This window comes from Erithacus rubecula, assembly GCF_903797595.1.
Source record: "Erithacus rubecula genome assembly, chromosome: 6".
Lineage (NCBI taxonomy): Eukaryota > Metazoa > Chordata > Aves > Passeriformes > Muscicapidae > Erithacus > Erithacus rubecula.
In genome coordinates this window covers 43924994-43943529 of record NC_136688.1, presented here as the reverse complement: position 1 = coordinate 43943529, position 18536 = coordinate 43924994, and the positions used below count along the sequence as shown (strand labels likewise).

The 18536-nt window shown below is 39.5% G+C and overlaps 1 protein-coding gene across 5 annotated transcripts in view; it reads left to right on the top strand.

The window, feature by feature from the left end:
- The window catches only part of FOXN3 (forkhead box N3), a 206014-nt gene that overhangs the window by 165721 nt on the left and 21757 nt on the right, over nucleotides 1-18536 (top strand). For 3 of the 5 annotated variants that reach the window (XM_079308127.1, XM_079308128.1, XM_079308126.1), the window contains exon 5: nucleotides 11684-11749. The exons of 1 other annotated variant lie outside the window; for it this stretch is intronic. In XM_079308127.1, the coding sequence (XP_079164253.1) occupies nucleotides 11684-11749 (66 nt within the window). The remainder of the gene's footprint in view (nucleotides 1-11683; nucleotides 11750-18536) is intronic. One more of the 5 variants, XM_079308129.1, reaches the window with a different exon arrangement.

The following is an 18536-nucleotide window of genomic DNA, read 5'->3' as shown; positions in this document are numbered from 1 at the left end:
GAAAATTTTCTGCTGTTTTTATAGAGGCTGTTAGGAATATATCTATTAAGTTTCCATCCTGGAAAATTGAAATAGTTGTCTAAATAGTCAAAACTTTCTGAGAGATTTCCTTCAGTTTTGTCCCTGAAAAGTTGTGTCATCCTTCAGTATTTGCCATTTAGGCTTGGCTTTAAAAATCACAAAAGGAGGAGTTCATGTAGACATGTTCAGCCAGAGTGTTATTACAGATTTTGTAGAATTCATTTTTCTGCCTTTTTTGCTTTTTTTCCAGTACCTTTTACTTACATGCATTCTCTTTTTCTTTGATGTATACATATACCCTTGTCAAACTATTTAATCTAAAAGTTTTCAAAAAAAAAGAGAGAATTCCTATGTTTAAATTTTTGAGAGGCAGTCTGCTATCATAATGATAGAGCTGTAGGATTATTACCCAGAGATACAAAATGACAGACATCATAGTTAATACTCATCAGCATCTTTTCTAGCAATCTCTAACAGTCCCATCAGTAAAAAGCCTAAGCAAGCTGTGCTGCATTATCATGATTGAGGGCCAGATCATATTTGATGTTGCTGGCTGACATGAGTAGAAAATAAAGTTTTCCCACTTCTAAAACTAACTTTTATAAATAAGCTCTTTGTTACATTTGTTGCATTTAACACTTCTTTTAAAATACCCAGTAGTGACATGAAAATGAACCTCAAACACATTCCCAGATACTTTGCTTTGAAATTAGAAGGAAGGGAGCAGCTTACCTTCATCTCTGGTAAAGGAAGATGTAGCTCAGTGCATACACAGCACTAAGAGATTGTGGATTTATGAATTCCAGGTCTTTTCCAACTAGTGTCAGGTCTACCAACGTTGATTTTTAATCAGGCATAATTATCACTCTTAGTCTTCTTTGAAACAAGGAACTAATGACTTCTTCTCAGCCAATTCAAGGCTTTATACTATTTTCTATAAGTGTATTTTTTTTTTATTACTGTATTGTAGTTGTACAATGTAGCACTTGTTTTTTACAGGACTCTAAGGAGTCTTGTACCTATCAGATCTGTAACTCTGTTGGAATTTTTACTGACAATTTTGCATAAAATAGAAGCATCTTCATTGATATATTCCCAAAGGAATAATATTTGTGGCTTTTATAACAAAAGCCTTACAATTCTGTAGTATATGCCATTAGCATGTTTGTTGTACTGGATGAAATGTTGTACCATATTTATGAATAATTGTCTCAAAATCAGGGCATCAGGTATTTATAAGGGGAAGAGGATCTCTATAATGTTTTCAGTTCTGTTCCTGATTATTTGCAAGACAGCTGTTTGCTGTAAGTGATGGCACCAAAATGAATAATAAATCAAAGGTTTTTTTTGCTTTTTGCATTTGCTTTTCTGGAGGTTTGTAGCCCTTATCCTTTGAGATTTCCCTACACCCTGCTGGAGACAGGAAGTAGAGGAGCAGGGAGATGTGGAGTAGGAAGGGAAATGTTCAACAGGCACACTGGGAAATTTAGCAACTGTTCACCTTCTGGCTGTGCCAGGGAGGAGATGTGTGCATTGGGAGGGCCCCTGTACAGAGGTGTATTGGGGTAGTGTGTCCATGTGGCACACCCAGAGAGGGCAGGCATGGAGTGCACAGACATGGGAAAGGGCAGGGCAGATGTGTGTGCTCTGGTTTGGTTTGTTGTAATCGGTCTGGTTACCCAACATTATTAAGATTCATTTGCTCATACAGCTTGTCTGGGCAACAGGCACTCAGATCTGATGCACTCATCATGGTAGTAAATTGATTTTGCACTAGCAGAGGTAGTAAAAACTGTGTGCTGTATGTATATGAAGTAGAACTCTCTGAAAGGCCAGAGAGGTGCCTTTGTGCTGCACTGACAAGGCTTGCAGAAACTGCTGCTTAAAATCACTAAAGTAGCTCTCTCTAGAGTTTGTTGGAATTTTGGAGTACAAAAGGGTTCTCTATTTGGTTGTAAGCACAAAGTTGACAAGATGACTAAATACTTAATAAAAGCAAGCTCCATGTTTCTTCATGGCAACTTTTGCCCTGCCACCCACTTGGCAGGAGCAAGGACTGTTCCTTCCCACCAGAGACTGCCTGATACCAGGAGCTGTGTTTGGTGGGCTGCAAAGAAATGAGGTCTAGCACCATTTAATAGGTGTTTTCTTCTCTGGCCTAATTATATGCCTATGAGAATTGTGCAGAACATGCTTATGATTGTCGTTAATGAAACCATTAGTCCTTTATGAAACTGTCCTGAGCTATATCTAATCTGCCCAGCTGTTCTAGCCCATGACTGAGCCCTGCACGATGCTGCTACCCTGATCTTTTTCCATGGATGTTACTCATTATCTGGAAAGAGAAGGAATGAGAGCTTCTTAGTTTACCCACTCTGTTTTCTGGAGTAAATACACTTTATGCCTTTCAGCTGATGAGCTGAAATACCTCTGCTTTATTTGTACATAACTACAAATAGAAAGTAATCTCTCAGATCTGACTTCACTTGAGAATTAGCACTTAAACACCTTCATGTATCCACTGTCCTCCTAGGGAAAAACCACCTAATCTAGAATTGGAGGACATGCCTGGGTTGGATGTATGGCATGGAGTAGAGTCCCAGCAGACTTCATACCTTCCTGTCTGTGTACCTGCTAGATAGTCATGCTTATCCTGGCTTTTTTTAACATACTTGTAGTGACAGTTCTAGCGGTCTTGCCTTCATCCACACCTTGAAACCCAGGATTGTCAAGCATACACCAAAATGGGAACTGCAGGGTTTGTAGCCAATTTTCCCAGCCTTTCCTTGTTTTGTGGAGAAATCCCTGTGTATAGACCTCTCTAAGCTGTGGACTAGTGTCATTTCTCTTTGGTTCTTCCAGTCCCCCTTGTACAAGGTACTGCCTACTGGCACATCTCTGCACCTGCCTGGATCTGCTCTGCTGTCATGCAAAGGAAAGTAGAAGAGGGTAGGTGGAAGTTTGAACAGGAATGGAGTAGGGACAGAGTGACATAGGAGAGGTGAAACCATTTGCAAGCCAGGTCTCACAGAATTTGCCCACTGACTTTTTTTCATAAGTGCCATGGCTCCAGTGCTGCTGGAGTAGCTCTTGGCCAGCTCCTCTTGATTGCACCAGGAGTCTTCCTTACATGCTTAAGCCTTCTGCCAGGGCTCAGGCTGGCAGCATCTGAGAGCTGTGGCCCACATCACCATTCTGCATTGGTATGAAGCTCCAGCTCAGGAACTGTGTCCTCCAAGTGCAGATAGCCAGTGATCTTCAGGCATCCTGCCTGAGTCGAGCAGCTCAGGGCATAGAGCATGCTGGAAGCTGGCAAACATGGATTCTATATGCCCAGAGCACAGCCCCTAAGCCTATTGCAAGTCACCTTTGATATGGAGTGGTGCAAGTCTGGTCCTGGAATGTTAGACATCCTGGTGCTTCTGCAGGTTTGTGTAGATAAGCCTTTGTGCAAATAGATTTTCACTGGCATAGTTTCTTCATTACTGTGTTACGTGCTCTTTCCCTCTCTGTCATAATTTTGCAGAGAGCTTATGTGCCCTAGAGAAGCAGTTTGGAAGGCAGCTTCTGAAGAGTCCCTTCCCCTGTGTCACATTGTGAGCAGCAACGCACTGTAAATACTTCTGAAATTTCACATAAAGACTTTTTGCTTTGTTTCAGCTCTTGTTAGAAGAGTTTACTAGAAGTGTTCTGATTGCCAGTCTCATCTTCAGCCAGTGTTGCTTTACTGAAATTATCTTTAAACTTAATAGTTCTTCTACTTTGTTTTTTACCCCTGCATCCCATGGTTACTTCATATTGGTAGTCTTATTTCCTGTCTGCCTTTGTTTTGCTTGACTGAACGAGCCAAGCTCTCTGCTTTCTGTCTTAAAGTCAGTTTCCATGTCATTTTGGTTGTCCAGCTTGTTTTTTTTTAAGGTTTTGTGGTTTTATTTTCAAAATGTGCATCATCCCTGCTTTTCTCTGGATGCGGTTTTGGTCTAGGTCTTGGCCCAGTGATTTGCAGAAACTTTTCCCAGGCTGAGGTGTAGAGTTCCTCAGTCCAGTCTATTTCCAGAGGTTCCACAGGAAGCATTTAGTTCATCGGAACTTGCTCTTCCAAAATAATAGATCTTAAACAAAATTAGACTTGCTGTTATCCTTCCCACTTAATCTAAACTGAATCACTTCATGGTCCCCCATTCCAGAATCATCCTCATTATTTAACATAAAGAGCAGAATAGAATCTATTCTTGTTCATTCAGCAACATGGATAAAGAAACTTGTCAGCTGTCACATCCAGGAATAACTGGTCTTACCATGGTTAATAGCATTTGTTCTGCAATCTGTACTGTGAAGTTAGTCTCCCTTGTTGACGTAATTCCCATTTCTTTAATGATGCAGAGCTGTATCCAGATCTATATCTGGTGTAAGAAGTCAAGAGCAGACCCAGAGTCTCTCTTAGAAATCTTCTTTGACCATCTGTCCACAGCATTTCCAAACATTTTCTTTTCTATTCTATTTCTGAAGTCTGCTCTTTTTTTATTGCATAACAGTATCCTATCATATAAAATCTGTATTTTCTTTGAAAAGCACAGACCTTTTGACACCTGTTTCACTAATAATTGCTGTTTCACCCTGTTTGTGAGTTTTCCTGTAATAGCGCTAGTGCTTTGAGTTCCTCTTCCATTATGGCAGTCTGCCTGTGTTATTAGCACACAGCTATTTTAGCTGCTGGAGTTTTTGTTCACCTTTTCTGCGCTTACTTTGGTTTTAGACTGCATTTGGCTCTTATGCTATATACAGAGCTTTCATTGGCATGTCACATGCCTGACCTTTTTCTCATCATTAGCAGCAACATTTTTTTCTTCAGATTCCTGAAATACCCTTCTCACTGTTGTTTTCATGTTTGTCTGATATTTGCCCCTTTGCTTTCTGGATCGTGAAACCAGTGGGGTGTTTATTTATTGGGTTCACTTCCCTAGGCTTTCCCTTGCTTTGTTTATCATGTGGATTGTGTCACAGGCATTCCAACAGTTAGGATATTTGGGTGAAGCCCTCCTGAAGACTCATCTTGTGGTGAAGGTACCCAGAAGCCACCTTTTCCTGCAGGTTGAGGGAGGCAGGGGGACTGAAGCCATTTCCTCAAGAGTCACTCAGGCTAAGGGAGGTGCATCAGGTCTTTTCCAGCTGGCATGTCCTGTGCTTCTGGAGTGAAAGAGGTCCTTGGTTCTCAATGCCTGGTGGGCACAAATGTATTTCGAAATGGGAATGAGAAGGAAATGAGTGCTTAGAAAAACACTGGTACAGGACAATGTAGGGTTTATTTGGTCTTGAATGGTCAGAGTTTTGTAGAGGAACTGCCTCCGGGTCACAATTTTATGGAGGACTTCTTCTGCCAGCCATCCTCCCACTTTACTGGAAGGGAAACCTATTCTTAGTGGCAGGAACATTATGAAAGGTTGAGCAATGATGACCTTGATGTCCCAGAGATAACACACATCTGCATAACTGGGTTCAAAGAGCATGTGTGTTTATGTGTATGTGTATTCTTCAGTCAAAAAAAAAAAAAAAGTTTGTAACCTGTAAGACTGCAAGGAGTTACAGCCCTCACAATCACATCTCCCACTGTAGAAGCTGAGGCTGCAGCAATCAGTTAAGAAGATGGTTGAAATTCCTGATCAAAAATTAGGTAAGTACATGATGCAACACCAAATTGTTTCTCTCTTCTGTGCTAGCTTATTGGCCAGTGTTTTCTCTAGCTGTTGTTCTCTCTTCAGTATTCCAAGCTGCACAGGCTGGATGGAGTAAAAAACTTTACTGTTGCCTTCATGATTGGTAAAATTTATTTTCACATCCTTCTGCACTGAAAGTTAATCTTGCCAGTAATGTACATCAAAATGAAAAAACAATTTTAAAATAAAGGAACAAAACCAAAGCAAAAATCTCCACCCTGCTTTTAGGGATAGTATGTGCTATAATGCATCATCTTTATGTGTAAGATGTGTATCTCTTTTTTGGGGTGTCTCTTAAAATATTTTTATTTTGCACTGGTAAAATGACTTATCGGTATTGTGAGTCTGTCTTTTTAACAGTTAAATGATTTTCATCTTTACTCCTGAGATGAAAAATTAGGGTGCTTTGGTTTCCCACAGCTTTCTGAATGATAGATGAACCTCTTTGACTTAGTGCATGTATAAGACCTACCGTAACTCTTTCTACTATCATTCTTTTTATTAACTCTAGTATTTTGAATGAGAATACATTGTAACTGTATGCTTGGTTTACAGTTTTTCAGCTGATAAAATTTTGCAGATGAAAACTTGTTAGAGAATGGAAATCATATGTGTTGCTTCATGACAATACAAATGTAACAAAATAGAGGAGCAGGAAGAAGATTTCTGGTAGAATTATTCTGTATTTTTTGAAATTAAATTTCTTGTGATACTTGTGCCATAGCTTACTTGGCCATGCTGGAAATTAACTTAAATAGGAAAAATTATTACTTCATTTAGACCTGTGCCTTTCTTCTTCTGTGTCTCATACTAGATCTGTTTAAAGGAGTGGGAGATGCTCCGCTGTAACTTGGCATTGCTAATGAAATTGCTTCCTCCTGGCCTCTATTGTATAACTTCCAGAATTCATGCGTGGTCTTTCATGCACTGTTGTTGAGATATGAATATAATTCTTGTTTCTTCCCAAGATCTTGGTTCTGAATCCTACTGGTTTGCTGTACACTTCCACAAGTATTCTCTTTATTTTAAGAGAACTTCTCAACTTTATTTAAATATTTCAGAAGTGGACTCAATGGCATCCCACACCAAGGAGTTTGACAGAGTTACAGTACTTACAATTCTCTTCAGGTATTTCTTTCTGTCTTGCACATTGCAACTTTATTTTAACAGCTATATTCTTATTCCATCATTAGGCCAAATAAATTAAAAATAGAAAAGAAAAAAAAAAAGCAAATGGGAAAAAGCCTCCACTCTGTTCATTATTCTCTGTGGTTTTGACCTGACTTATACCAAGGTTAACCATCATGATGTGGGAAGGGAAAAGGCATGTCTCTTAACAGACAACTTGAACAGGGGCAAGCTGCTATTTGCTCTGTTGCAGTTTAATAAGCCTGAATGTAAAAGATGGAAGACAATGTTGCTTTTGCACCATTTTACTACTGATGAAAATTGAAAATATCAAATAACAAAAACAGTGTAGGAATGGTAGAAAGTGAGGCAGGGAGGGAATTAAAAGGCTGATTTGTAGACAAGGGATAATCTGAACTTCTGCCTTTTGAGTACAATGGTACTGGGTTTTAGGCATTCCATCTACACTAGGAACACACAATTGGGAAGAGCAGTGGAGGATGCTGAGGCAGAAGTAGAATGGGCAAAAAACTAGCATATTGAATGGTAAAGTGAAATACTTTACAAAAATAGTTCTATTTTAGATGTAGTAACTTTAAATTAAAAGAAAATCTTATAAAATCCTTCCTGATGAGATAACATAGCTATGGTTGTAGTGTACAGATGGTGCAGTTTATTTACTAACTACATTTTTTACATCAGTTGGCTGTAACATTTTATTAATACCTAAATATGCATCTTAAGTGCCTCTCTCTAGGCATCTGTGCTGGAAAATTCAGGCCGTGGTTGCTTTGAACTGCTTTAGCTGCTGTTTTCTTTAAAACCTTATAGTATGGCTGTAAAGATAAATATTGTTTGGCACAACCAAGATGGCACCATGTTATCCTAATTTTTATTTAATTGGAAGGGAATGGATTTGAAGGGTTTGATGAAACCAGATCGAAGTTTATAATAATATCGAAATAATATGAATCACTTTCTATAAAATGACCTCTGATCAGAGATCACAACGTAGAAAAGAACAGCGGTCACATTGGGCTTTCTCAGACAGATTTTAATTAGTTTTTGAATAAAGAGTCTGCTACCTGAGGGCTATCCTCTGCATTGCTTGTATGTAATCTCATGCTAAATATTTCATGCCTACCATTTTGCCACTTCACATGTCTGTGCAAGACAGATTCTGATCTATACAGTAACATGCAAAGCAAAATTCAGCTCAAAGTATGTCTTGACAATATGTATAGATGTAATTCCACAGAGTGATAAATTGTAGGTTATTTTCTCACTGAAAGAGGTAGGTGCTGTTTACAAATTTGGTGTTCACTGCTGACAAGGGATATGAATCTAAAATGCAGCAAACAGGACTGCCATGAGGTTCGTATCATCTTCATGAAAAGAAGTTCTGTGTTTGAGAGCAATGCTGGTCAAAACACCAGCAGGCTCACACTGCAGGGGAGGTACTGCAGTTGTAGCACCTTCCATTCCAGCCCCTTGATGCCTTTCATACCTTACAAGATCTTGTAAGTGCTTACGGTTTCTTGCAGGTCCTTTCTGGTACCTTGTGATGGACCCTTGATGCATGAGGGGCCAAGCACTGAAACTTCAGACTGTAGTGTGAAGCACCAAATATATAGCTAGACTGCAGGTGTTTGTTAGGAAGAACTGTGGCTGCTGGGGATTATTTTCTTATCACTCTCCAGTATTTCCTGTTTGAGACTTTGATATACTCTTGCTTCTTTGTATAACATCTGCAATTCTTCCTTTTCTTCCTTATTCCTTCCCTCTTTCACAGGGAAGGCTGGACATCTACTTTCCACTGACAAAGAATTAACAGTTCATGTATGGAGTCATTTCACTATTTACTTGAATTAGCAAAAAAAGCACCCAGAATGCATTCATTTAAATACTTAGTTTTCTTTATTTTAAAATTTGTGCATAGTTATTTTTAACCTGGTTTCCTAGGGAAGGATGTTCCTGCAATCATGTTTCACTAACCACCCACTGTTAATAACTTCAGGAGCCTTTGTGTTGATCGCAGACTTCAGGCAGGGCTGAGATCTCAGTTCTGAAATCCACAGCCTGATGAACACAGGCCAGGTAGGAGGGGCAAGATCCAGTTACCAGCTGGTGGAGATGCAGCAGTAAGCAAGGTCAGGCCTTAGAGCTACAAATGAGAGCATCCACATGGAAGAGACTTCAGAAGGACAGCAGTTGGGAAAGGGCCACCAGTGTGGGGGAACTGGTGGGGACCAGTGCCTGCCAAAGCCAGAAGTGCCAGTCCCAGCAAAGCTGCCCTTCAGTCCCACACCTTTGGTGCTGCTCCTCGTGGCTACTTCTTGGCTCTTCTTGGCACTCTGCTCATGAGAGTGCCTCCAAGTTGATGAAAGTGCTGCAAAAGAATGTGTTGACTTTTCAATCTGCCTCTTTGTGTGGGTTCAGACACCTAGCCCTCAGCCCTTGTCTCACTTGTGCACCAGTCGCTCCTTTTTTCCTTGCAGTAGGAAAACCCAAAGCTCATTTTCCTGATCCTGCTGACACCACCATTCATGCTTGCCTCTAAGCTCTCTTACCTCTGCCCAGGCATTATGGAATAGCTGCCTGGTTTCTTCAAGAACATACCAACAGGAACAGAGCTAGGCACCACAGCAGGCGTGGATGGGCTTGAGACATGGCTATTCTTTGGGGACAGCTGCTGCAGGTGCAGTCCTGTGCCGTGAGCAGCTCATGTTCGTGTCTTATGTCACTGCAGAAACACTGTGGTACCCTTAGTGGTCCAAAGGCTAAGAACACACCTTTCAACAGAAACTGGTTGCATCAATTTTATCTCAAGTCACAGAGTTTGTTACACAAACAAAACCCAAAGTCATCAGGAAATGTGCTTTTCCTAGTATTGTTTTTTATTCTTTCAGCAGCAAAATTTGCATTTACTGCAATATCCTCCACTGAACTGAAGCAGAATGAAACTTAGGAACCGCCAATAAACCAATGCTGAAGTTGAATTCTGTATGAATTACAATACACTAAATTCAACTTTAACAATCTCCTGATTTTATTGTATGAAAAAGAGGGAAGAATTCTGGTTTGGTTTATCTTTTATTTCTCAGGCTTCTCTGCTCTTTTGTCTTGCTTTTTAACGTGAGATGGATTATTCCTCTTTAGTTTGAAGGCATGCACTTGCTGTGTGGTGTGTGGATCCAGTCTTGCAACATAGCACAAATTTGGGAATGAAGCTTTTGGGAAATGGTATTTTCAGCATACATAATTGCAGCAGGAATGCTGCTTTTGAGGTATCTTCAGACTTGAAGATGAACTTAAGTTGGTAACACTGCTTTTTCTTTGGAAAATGTTGACCTGTCCAGAAGACACAGGCATCTTGTATACCAAGTATGCTGCTGCTGCTTCAGCTTCAGTTTGACACCCACTACATAGTTCCTCTGTTTCCTGTTTTAGCAATTAAATAATAGAGTAGTAGCCTTTAGAAGAGTGTTTGCAGCTATTCAGAGAAAAGTAGTACATACTTAGACTAATAAAAAGTCCCTTTTTTTAATTCTGCAGTCAAGTGAATTCCTGTTTGGCTTAAGCAGATTTTGAAATCCTGTCTACGTCACTTGTATTGTTAGTAAATTACAGGGCTTTATACCACATCGCATTGCTGGGAATAGATTTGAAATATATAAAGATTAAAAACACAGATATTTTTAACAGTGGTAAGTAATTTTCTGTCATAATACCCAAAATAAAGTGCCATGAAGCTATTAGCAGTAAATTAATTTTTTTGGTATGTAATTTGGTATAAATACTAACAAGCTGAAAAAACCCCCAACCCCAACCAACAAATGCATACTCATTAGTCATTCAGTTTAGCAGCACAGAGGCAGCAGTCAGCCAGGGTGTGCGTTTTTATGTCTGCTTCAATTGCACACTTCATTTGTTTGGACGTGGCATAGGCGGCTTTCTCTGTCACACGGCATCACTGCACGATTAGCAAGTTGCGCCCCAGGGCAGCTGGGACGCTTTGCTGGGGCAGATGTTCTTTTCAGCTTATTCAGTGGCCGTTGTGGGGTTGTTTACTGTTGTCATAGATACCTGCATTTCCATAGCAGCCGAGCTGTTGTGTGTGAAGCAAGTGAATATAGTTATAAAAGGATCATATTTTGTTCTGTCTCTGTAACTTGCCATCTGTCAGTTGACTGTTCGTGATGGATTCTGAAACCAATTTAAGAATAACGGCAGCCAGTTGATAATTTTTGCTTATATTAAAGTGACAATGGTCAAGGATGCAAATAAGTTGGTGCTTCAATGAAATGTTAGTTTCTTTTTATTTTGTTCCTTAATTGCAGCAGTTTGTCTTCCAACACTTTCTCAAACTTTAAAATTTTCCTTGACAAATATAAATGATCAAATGTCATCTTCTGTACTTGCTCAGGTATTCCTTGTGCTTTCCCACTCCTCAGCTGTCAGCTCATCCCTCTCTGTTGCTTCAAAATTGTGATGTTGCACCTGCTTTCACAGATCCTTTGTAATGAAATCTAACTGCTCTCTACAGAATTAAACAGGGAATTGGTGAGGCTAACATCAAAGGTATCGTGCATACACAAGCACAAGTATGGCTTGGTGACATAGATCACCACTCTGTTTAATAGTTACAATGGGATCACATGTGAGTTTGGGGGTAGATTTAATGTGCAGTCAGCGAGCCCTCTGAATAGTGAACTCTCATACCTTTTCACTCAGAGACGTGGTCAAACCTGAAGTTTAGAAATGGGGGTGAGAGGATTAGCCCAGTTGTAAGTAATGTGTTTATTGGTTGATTTTTCCAGATCCTGACATTGATGCTGCCACTGCCATGATGCTTTTGAATACTCCCCCTGAGATACAAGCAGGTTGTGAGTAGATATTTCTATAGCATATAGCAACATAGACTTATAAAATTAATATTCTCTTTTATAAGTATACAGCATACCAGATAAAAAGGATGTAATAAAGAAATATAACTTCCCTTGTAGATCCTTGCACTTCCTTGACCTAACATGAGTATAATTTTGTGGTTCATATTACATTCTTTGTTACATGAATAATATTAATCCGTGATCTCTAATGTAAAAGAGAGGTTATTGTTATTCATGACATGCACTTAAATGAGTAACATACTATTATCCATACTCATAGAAAGACCTGGGGCAACAGCCAGGAGAAAGGCAGGGAGAGAAAGAAAGAGAGCAAGAGAGTGAAGAGTACATGGCATATGGTTCTGTTTTCATTTTGTTTTGATTTGACTCCTATCGTGTAAGTTACCACAGCCATCTGGATACTTTCCATTCACTTGGGCACTGTTTCAGCTCCCTCCTTGCACACATCCTGTCCATTTTGAGTTTTTTTTGCTCTGACTGATGGAAGGTGGTACACAGGCGACAAGAAGTAAAGAGAGGTTTCATTTCCAGCCAATACTGTCCTCCCTGTTCTGTGAGCAGAACTAAGGTTTTAATGCTGTGTATTAGCAGAGCATGAAGGGGCCCAGACCCCCACTGTACTGGGCAGTGCAAATACTGCAGGAACCATCCTGCCCCACAGAGTTTGCAGTGAAGATATTGCAGGAATCCATGGTGGAATACAGCTGCACTAAAACAGGGAATACAAGAAAACAAACATATCACTAGTCAGCAAGCATGGTAGTAATGCCAAGTGACAGGCAGCTCTAAAAAATAAAGGCAGAAGTTAAAATAGAAACCATTACCAAGACTGTCTAGCATCACTGCTATTGTTCTAGCCTGAGCAACCAACTCCAAATTCCAGGGGAAGCCTTGATTTGCACTTTGATACTCTGCCTGGGGAAGAGAGTCAATTACCATCAAAGCATTTCCCATGCAGCTGAGGAAAGCTATTGTCAGCCTGCTTTGTGACCCTGCCAGAGGAATGCTTCTTGAGAAGCTTCTCTCAGGAGGGCATGATGTACCAAGAAACTGTTCTAGAAAGAGTGGTCCTTGTCTCCTCCTAAGCAGCTTTCAGGAACTGTGCATGGTTAAAGGGCGAGCAATGCCTGCTGTGTGTAGGTAAGAAAAAGAAAATATTTTATTGGGAAGAGGAGGTTATGCTTGGGCATAGTGGGAAGAATAAAATGAGACAGTTTCCAAAGGATTGCAGATTTAAAGAAACCAGGTTTGTGAGGTAGAAAAAAGGGGGAAAGGAATTGGTATAGAATCAAAGTGCAGGGGTGAAAGGGTATGTGGGAGAGGGAAGAGAGCATGAGTAGTATGTGCATAGAAATGGATGGAGAAAACACAAATATGAACTCCTGGAGGCACTGGAGAATGGGAGAGGGCTGCAGACAAGAACAGGAGGAGATCCATAATGCTAAACATGTACTAGACATGCTGCAGATTTTTGTCACGTGTGTGTGTTTGCCAACATTGCAGTGCAAGTGGTTTGAACACTTGTGCACTGTCATTTCACTGACATTACAGTTGGATAGTTTTGGCTTACTACTGTTTTATGTTGTAGAGGCCACTCTGAGGAAGGAAATTTTAGCCTCCTATGAGTTTGGCATATCTCCACATCCCGTGTCACCTTCTCGGTGGACTCTTGTGGGGATGTGCAAAGTGACAGGGGGAATGAAAGCAAAAAGATGGTTTCTCAGTGACACTGTTCCCTCCTTGATATCCACAAGTAACAAGACCTTCCTCTGTGTCCTTAAACTCAAATGCAGAGTCTGCTCAGAAGTTCATGGATCTTTCTAGACATTGATAGAATTGCCAGGAGAAAAAGCCAGAATTAGCCTCAGAGGCCCTCTAAATTACAAAGGAGAGGAATTTTGGCAGGTGTGTGAATGGATGCCTTAAAAAAGTAAAGCAGCCTGTCCTATCAATTGCAGTTGAGTCTCACTTATGTGCCATATTAGGAAAATCTTAGGCAGCTTAAAGCAAATTAATTGCTACTTTACTTAAGGAAACAATTGCATGAAAAACAATCACATTTAAAATTAGTTTTCAAATAAAAGACAGGTTGGCTATAAAAATTTCACAACAATGTTGAGCATCATCTGGAAGTTCACAGTTCATTCTCTGTTCTGTCAGTGTTCTGCAGTGGTCTGTAAATCAAACTGGGAATTACCAGGGCAGTAAGTGTGCTGATACCATTTGATCTGTTGAAGACTGAGAGTTCTGTACCTGGTGTCAGACTGTGGTGTCAAATACATGCACAAGGGCTGCAAAATGGCCCATCTTCTAAAGACAAGATTTGGAGAGTGAAGGACATGGTTTGTAGTTTGGCCACAGGTTTTAATACTTCTATGAAACCCTCCTTTGGTCTGAGAGTCTGACTCCAAACATGCCACTTACTGACACAACAAAGAGTCACTGGAGGCAGAACCTGAGGTCATTTCACCTTATAGGAACATTACAACTCAGAAAGCTTAAAACTCTGGTCCATTAAGACCTTTGCCTGTCCTACAAGACATTTAACCATTGTAGTGACAAGTGGATACCTCCAAGGCAGATTGTGACAGAATATGGATTAATTTTCTATGGATGGTTACATGCATTGGCTTTTGAATTTGAAGACATCTTGGATTAAAAGCTGCTTTTTGAGTGCTGTAGAAATCTATGTTCATCTAGGCAGTGTGGGTACCAAAAGCATCTTCAGATTGAAGTTAGCTCTGGCAATTATTCAAAGTCTTAGTGAAATTTATACTGTTAATATGGTCTGTCAGAAGGGAATCCCATCTCAGTGGTACTAGAAAACCCAGAGTAAACTATTCCTGCTTTGTAAGAGATTGATTAATTAGCTTTATGGTTTTAAATGACTATTTACAATTCCACACGATGTGTGAAACACTGCTAACATTCACAAATTAATTCTAAAATCAGCTTTTTCTTTCATATAAATCTTGGAAATGGTGTCTGACAAACATTGCTTACCGTTTACCCCAATTCCATCATCCTTTAGTTTTCATTGAGAAAAATAAAAAGGCATAGTAAAAGAGTAAAATACTGTTATTAGGATTATTTTGTGTTTGTGTAGGTTTTACTGTATGCACTCATAAAACTGATTGTTCATATTGCTGCTGAAGGTTAGGAATATGCAATTATAGTTAACATCAGAAATCATTTTCTCAATTATTAACATTTAGCAGTATATTCACAGACAAATACTTAATTGATTGTAACTAAAGGCAGAAGTTCAAAGTAGCCAGCTGTGTACAAGTTTCTAGTGAAACCTGCAATCCAGCTGGCAGCAGGAGTTAAAGCATGCAAGATACTGTGATATGCTAAGAGAGGGCATGTAGGAACATAGATTTAATACTTTTTGCTTTAGTTTATTGAAGTCCTTGTGTTTCATCAGTTTTTATAGGTTTGTGTTTGAAAAGAAACAGCAATCGAAACACCTGTTTCCTTTAGAAGCAGCTATCACAAGCTACAAATACTTGGGATTCTTATTAGTAGCCAGTTCATGAATAAAATGTTCAACTTGCATTGAAAACTGTATCTTGACCTGCAAGGCATTGAGTACTTTGGGCCATCTTGGGCAAGTTGCCTTTATGGGCCTGTTTCCCTCATGTGAAGCTAATTTAGAGAGAAGGCAGAAGAAAACAGGATGGAGAACAAATGGTGGAGCTCCATTTAGAACTCATGGGTACTAAATCAGTGAAGTCCCTGAATTAGTTTTCTACACTTGCTTTTTGTACAGAAGTTTTTCAGCACTTCAGTTCTTACCAATGCCTTGAAAGAGAATATTAGTACATGTCATAGTATTACCTGCTCCTAGAAGTGTGGCATCCTGGGCATGTCATTGAGTCTTGCCAAACCATGATATTTTGCCATGATTAAAATGGAGTAGGTTTTGGTTCTTTTGCAGTGGATTTGAATTCCTGAGATGCAAGTCACTGGAAGCATGTAAGTAGCAGCACCTTGTTAATTGAGGTGAGGTCATTCTGAACTTTGAGCCACTTGCTTTTCTGGAGGGACTAGTAAAGAAGGGACTGTGTTAGTGTGTGGCTGCTACTGCAAGTGAACAGTGCTGTGGTCAGAGGGATTATCCTGGAAATACTGATTCAATTCAAGGAGCTTCTTGGTGCTATTACACATAGCTTCAAATTCATGCATAGTCCTTTGCCTGTTGCTGTATAATTTGTGAATTGCACACAAATGCAAGTACGTTGCTCAACCTAAAGTTCAGATCTGCAATCAGCTATTAAACGCTGCTCACAGAAAAGTTTTGGGTAGAAACCAGGAAACTGAGAGTCTTCCCAGCCCTGACATCCATCTTCTGGTATCAGTACTGCTCATCACTACTCGATTGATTGGGTTGATTAGAAAACTTCAGAAAACTTAGCAACAATGGATTTGTGGGTGGTTCCTCATAGGAGACTGAAGTGCTCTGATAGAGAAGATATGAACATGGAGTTTTGCTTAAAAACAGGTTTTCCAGGGTTGAAACCAGTGTCTGTGATTTGGAAGTCTACTAATCTTCATCTCCAAACATATAAAACTCAGACTGGATACATACATTGTAAGCTTGGTGGAAGGAGAAGTAATTCCCTAAGGAGATCTACTTTACCTCCATACTTCTAACATGTACCCCAATGCAATTCAGTTTTTAAAATAATTCAAGTGGATAGTATATGAGCAAGACACATATACAGGAATCAAGACCAAAAAAAAAATTGCCATAATGACAATCAGAAATTCTCCAAATAGGATATAATAGAACATGCTGTTTTATTGAGACATTTTTATTGTACATGAAACTTGATAGCTGTAATGTTCTATTTGTACTGCTTATGGACAAGTCACTTATTGTAACTGAGACAGCTTCCAGCCTAACTCTGAGTAGCAGAAAAGGATAAATCATTGAGAGTAAAGTGTTTCATAAAGCTGTTTTTGCTGACAATTTTGTATCAAAGCAAGAAACTAGGAAAATGCATTTTCATAATGTTTAAACTTTCTGTTGCCGGGTTTTGGTTGGGATTTTGTTTTGATTTATTTTACTTTGGTGTTTAATATTAAGCCATTAAAGGGATGAAATAATTTGGAAAGAAAGCTTACTTTTATGAAATACTTTCTACTTCTTTCTCTGTACTCCTCATAATATTTTTAGAAAAAATATGAATGTGATAATGTTATCAGGATACATGTGTCTCCCCCACCTCCATTTTTGTTCAGAATAAATGGCTTGTTGGTTGCATCCTAGATTTGCATTTTGTAAGGGCTGCAGAGCATGGAATTTAAAAGCTGTAAAATTGTCTTGGAGCAGTAAAATACAAGTTGGGCAGATGTCATCAAATTTGTGCGTGGGATAAGACAGCTGAATAAAGTTACACATTTGGCAGAAAACATTTTCTTTTGGCAACTTCTAATGTCCCATCCACTATACATATCAGCAATTTCCTACTTTCAGTTCTTATAGACTGATACAAAGAATTCTGCTAAACACTGTGCTGAGGGAAAGCTTGGCAGGAAAGAGCTGAAGCTGACAGATATTAACCAAAACTCAGTACCTCTTGTCTGTAATGATTTCTTCTGTGCTAAAAGCTGGGTCAGGGAAGAGAGCCCTGAGATCAATGCATGTGCCATATGATGAGAGAAGAAGCAAAGAACCAGTCTGTCCCTACAGGATGCACTCACACATTCCACTTCTTTAAAATTCATCAGTAAATACTATTCATTCTCCCTTACTAAGAATTGGCTACCTTGAGCTAGACAGTTTAGAGAAGGGTGTGTTTGTTTCTGAGATCACACAAAGAAAATGTTTTTTACCCAGTTCATTGTTGGTATTGACAACAAATCTCACTCCTTGATTATACTTCATTTATCTTTCATGTGCCAAATTTTCAGCAAGAAGTTAGTTTCATTTTTTAGTGAGTTGTTGGGGGTGTCCCTGTGTCTGGTGACTATGCATTACTTCCTCCTTCTTTTGCACTTCAATTTTACCAAATTACTACATTGTTTGTTTGACAATCAAATATTCAAGGAAGGACCCAGACTGACACAGGTTTTCTGACACTGTTGTGAAGATCTTGGGTGAGGTAGTTGTCTCAGCCAGAATGGGACTTGACTCACCTGCACACACCACCTGCAAGTAAGAGATTAGGGGTGCAGTCTCTTGAGAGATGTGATGAAAGATGTCCATAGTTGGAACAGTCTACTCAACTAATGTGCACACAAGAATATGCTCTGGGTTAAAATAGTCCTGCACTGGCTGTGATCATGTAGCCTTCTGCTTACTTTCCACCTACAGACCCTGAGTACAGGCTATGAAACAGCACTGGAGTTTTGAAGGACTTCTGTTGGATTCTTTTAACACTATGTGAACACAGTGCCTTGATGGATTCAGATTGTGATGTGTTCTCCTTCATGTCATTCACTTTATTGTCTGTTCAACTATGAAAGTTCACTACAAAAGGACAATTTTTTTTCCCCTTGGAGAATTTCAGAGGTGTAGTCTTGTTTTTTGACATTGGATGCATTGCTTGGATCCAGAATTAGCCAGTGGAGACTCAGCTGGCTGAGTCTACTCAGGTTGTGAAATTTCACCAGAGAAGCATAAGATCCAAAAATAATTTACCCATTCATGCAGCAGATTAGGGGCAGATTCTTGGTACACAATTTACTCCAATGAAAGTGTTTCCTGGGTTTAAATTTCCTGAGAGCAGAGTAGACCCTTGAAAACATAGCAGTG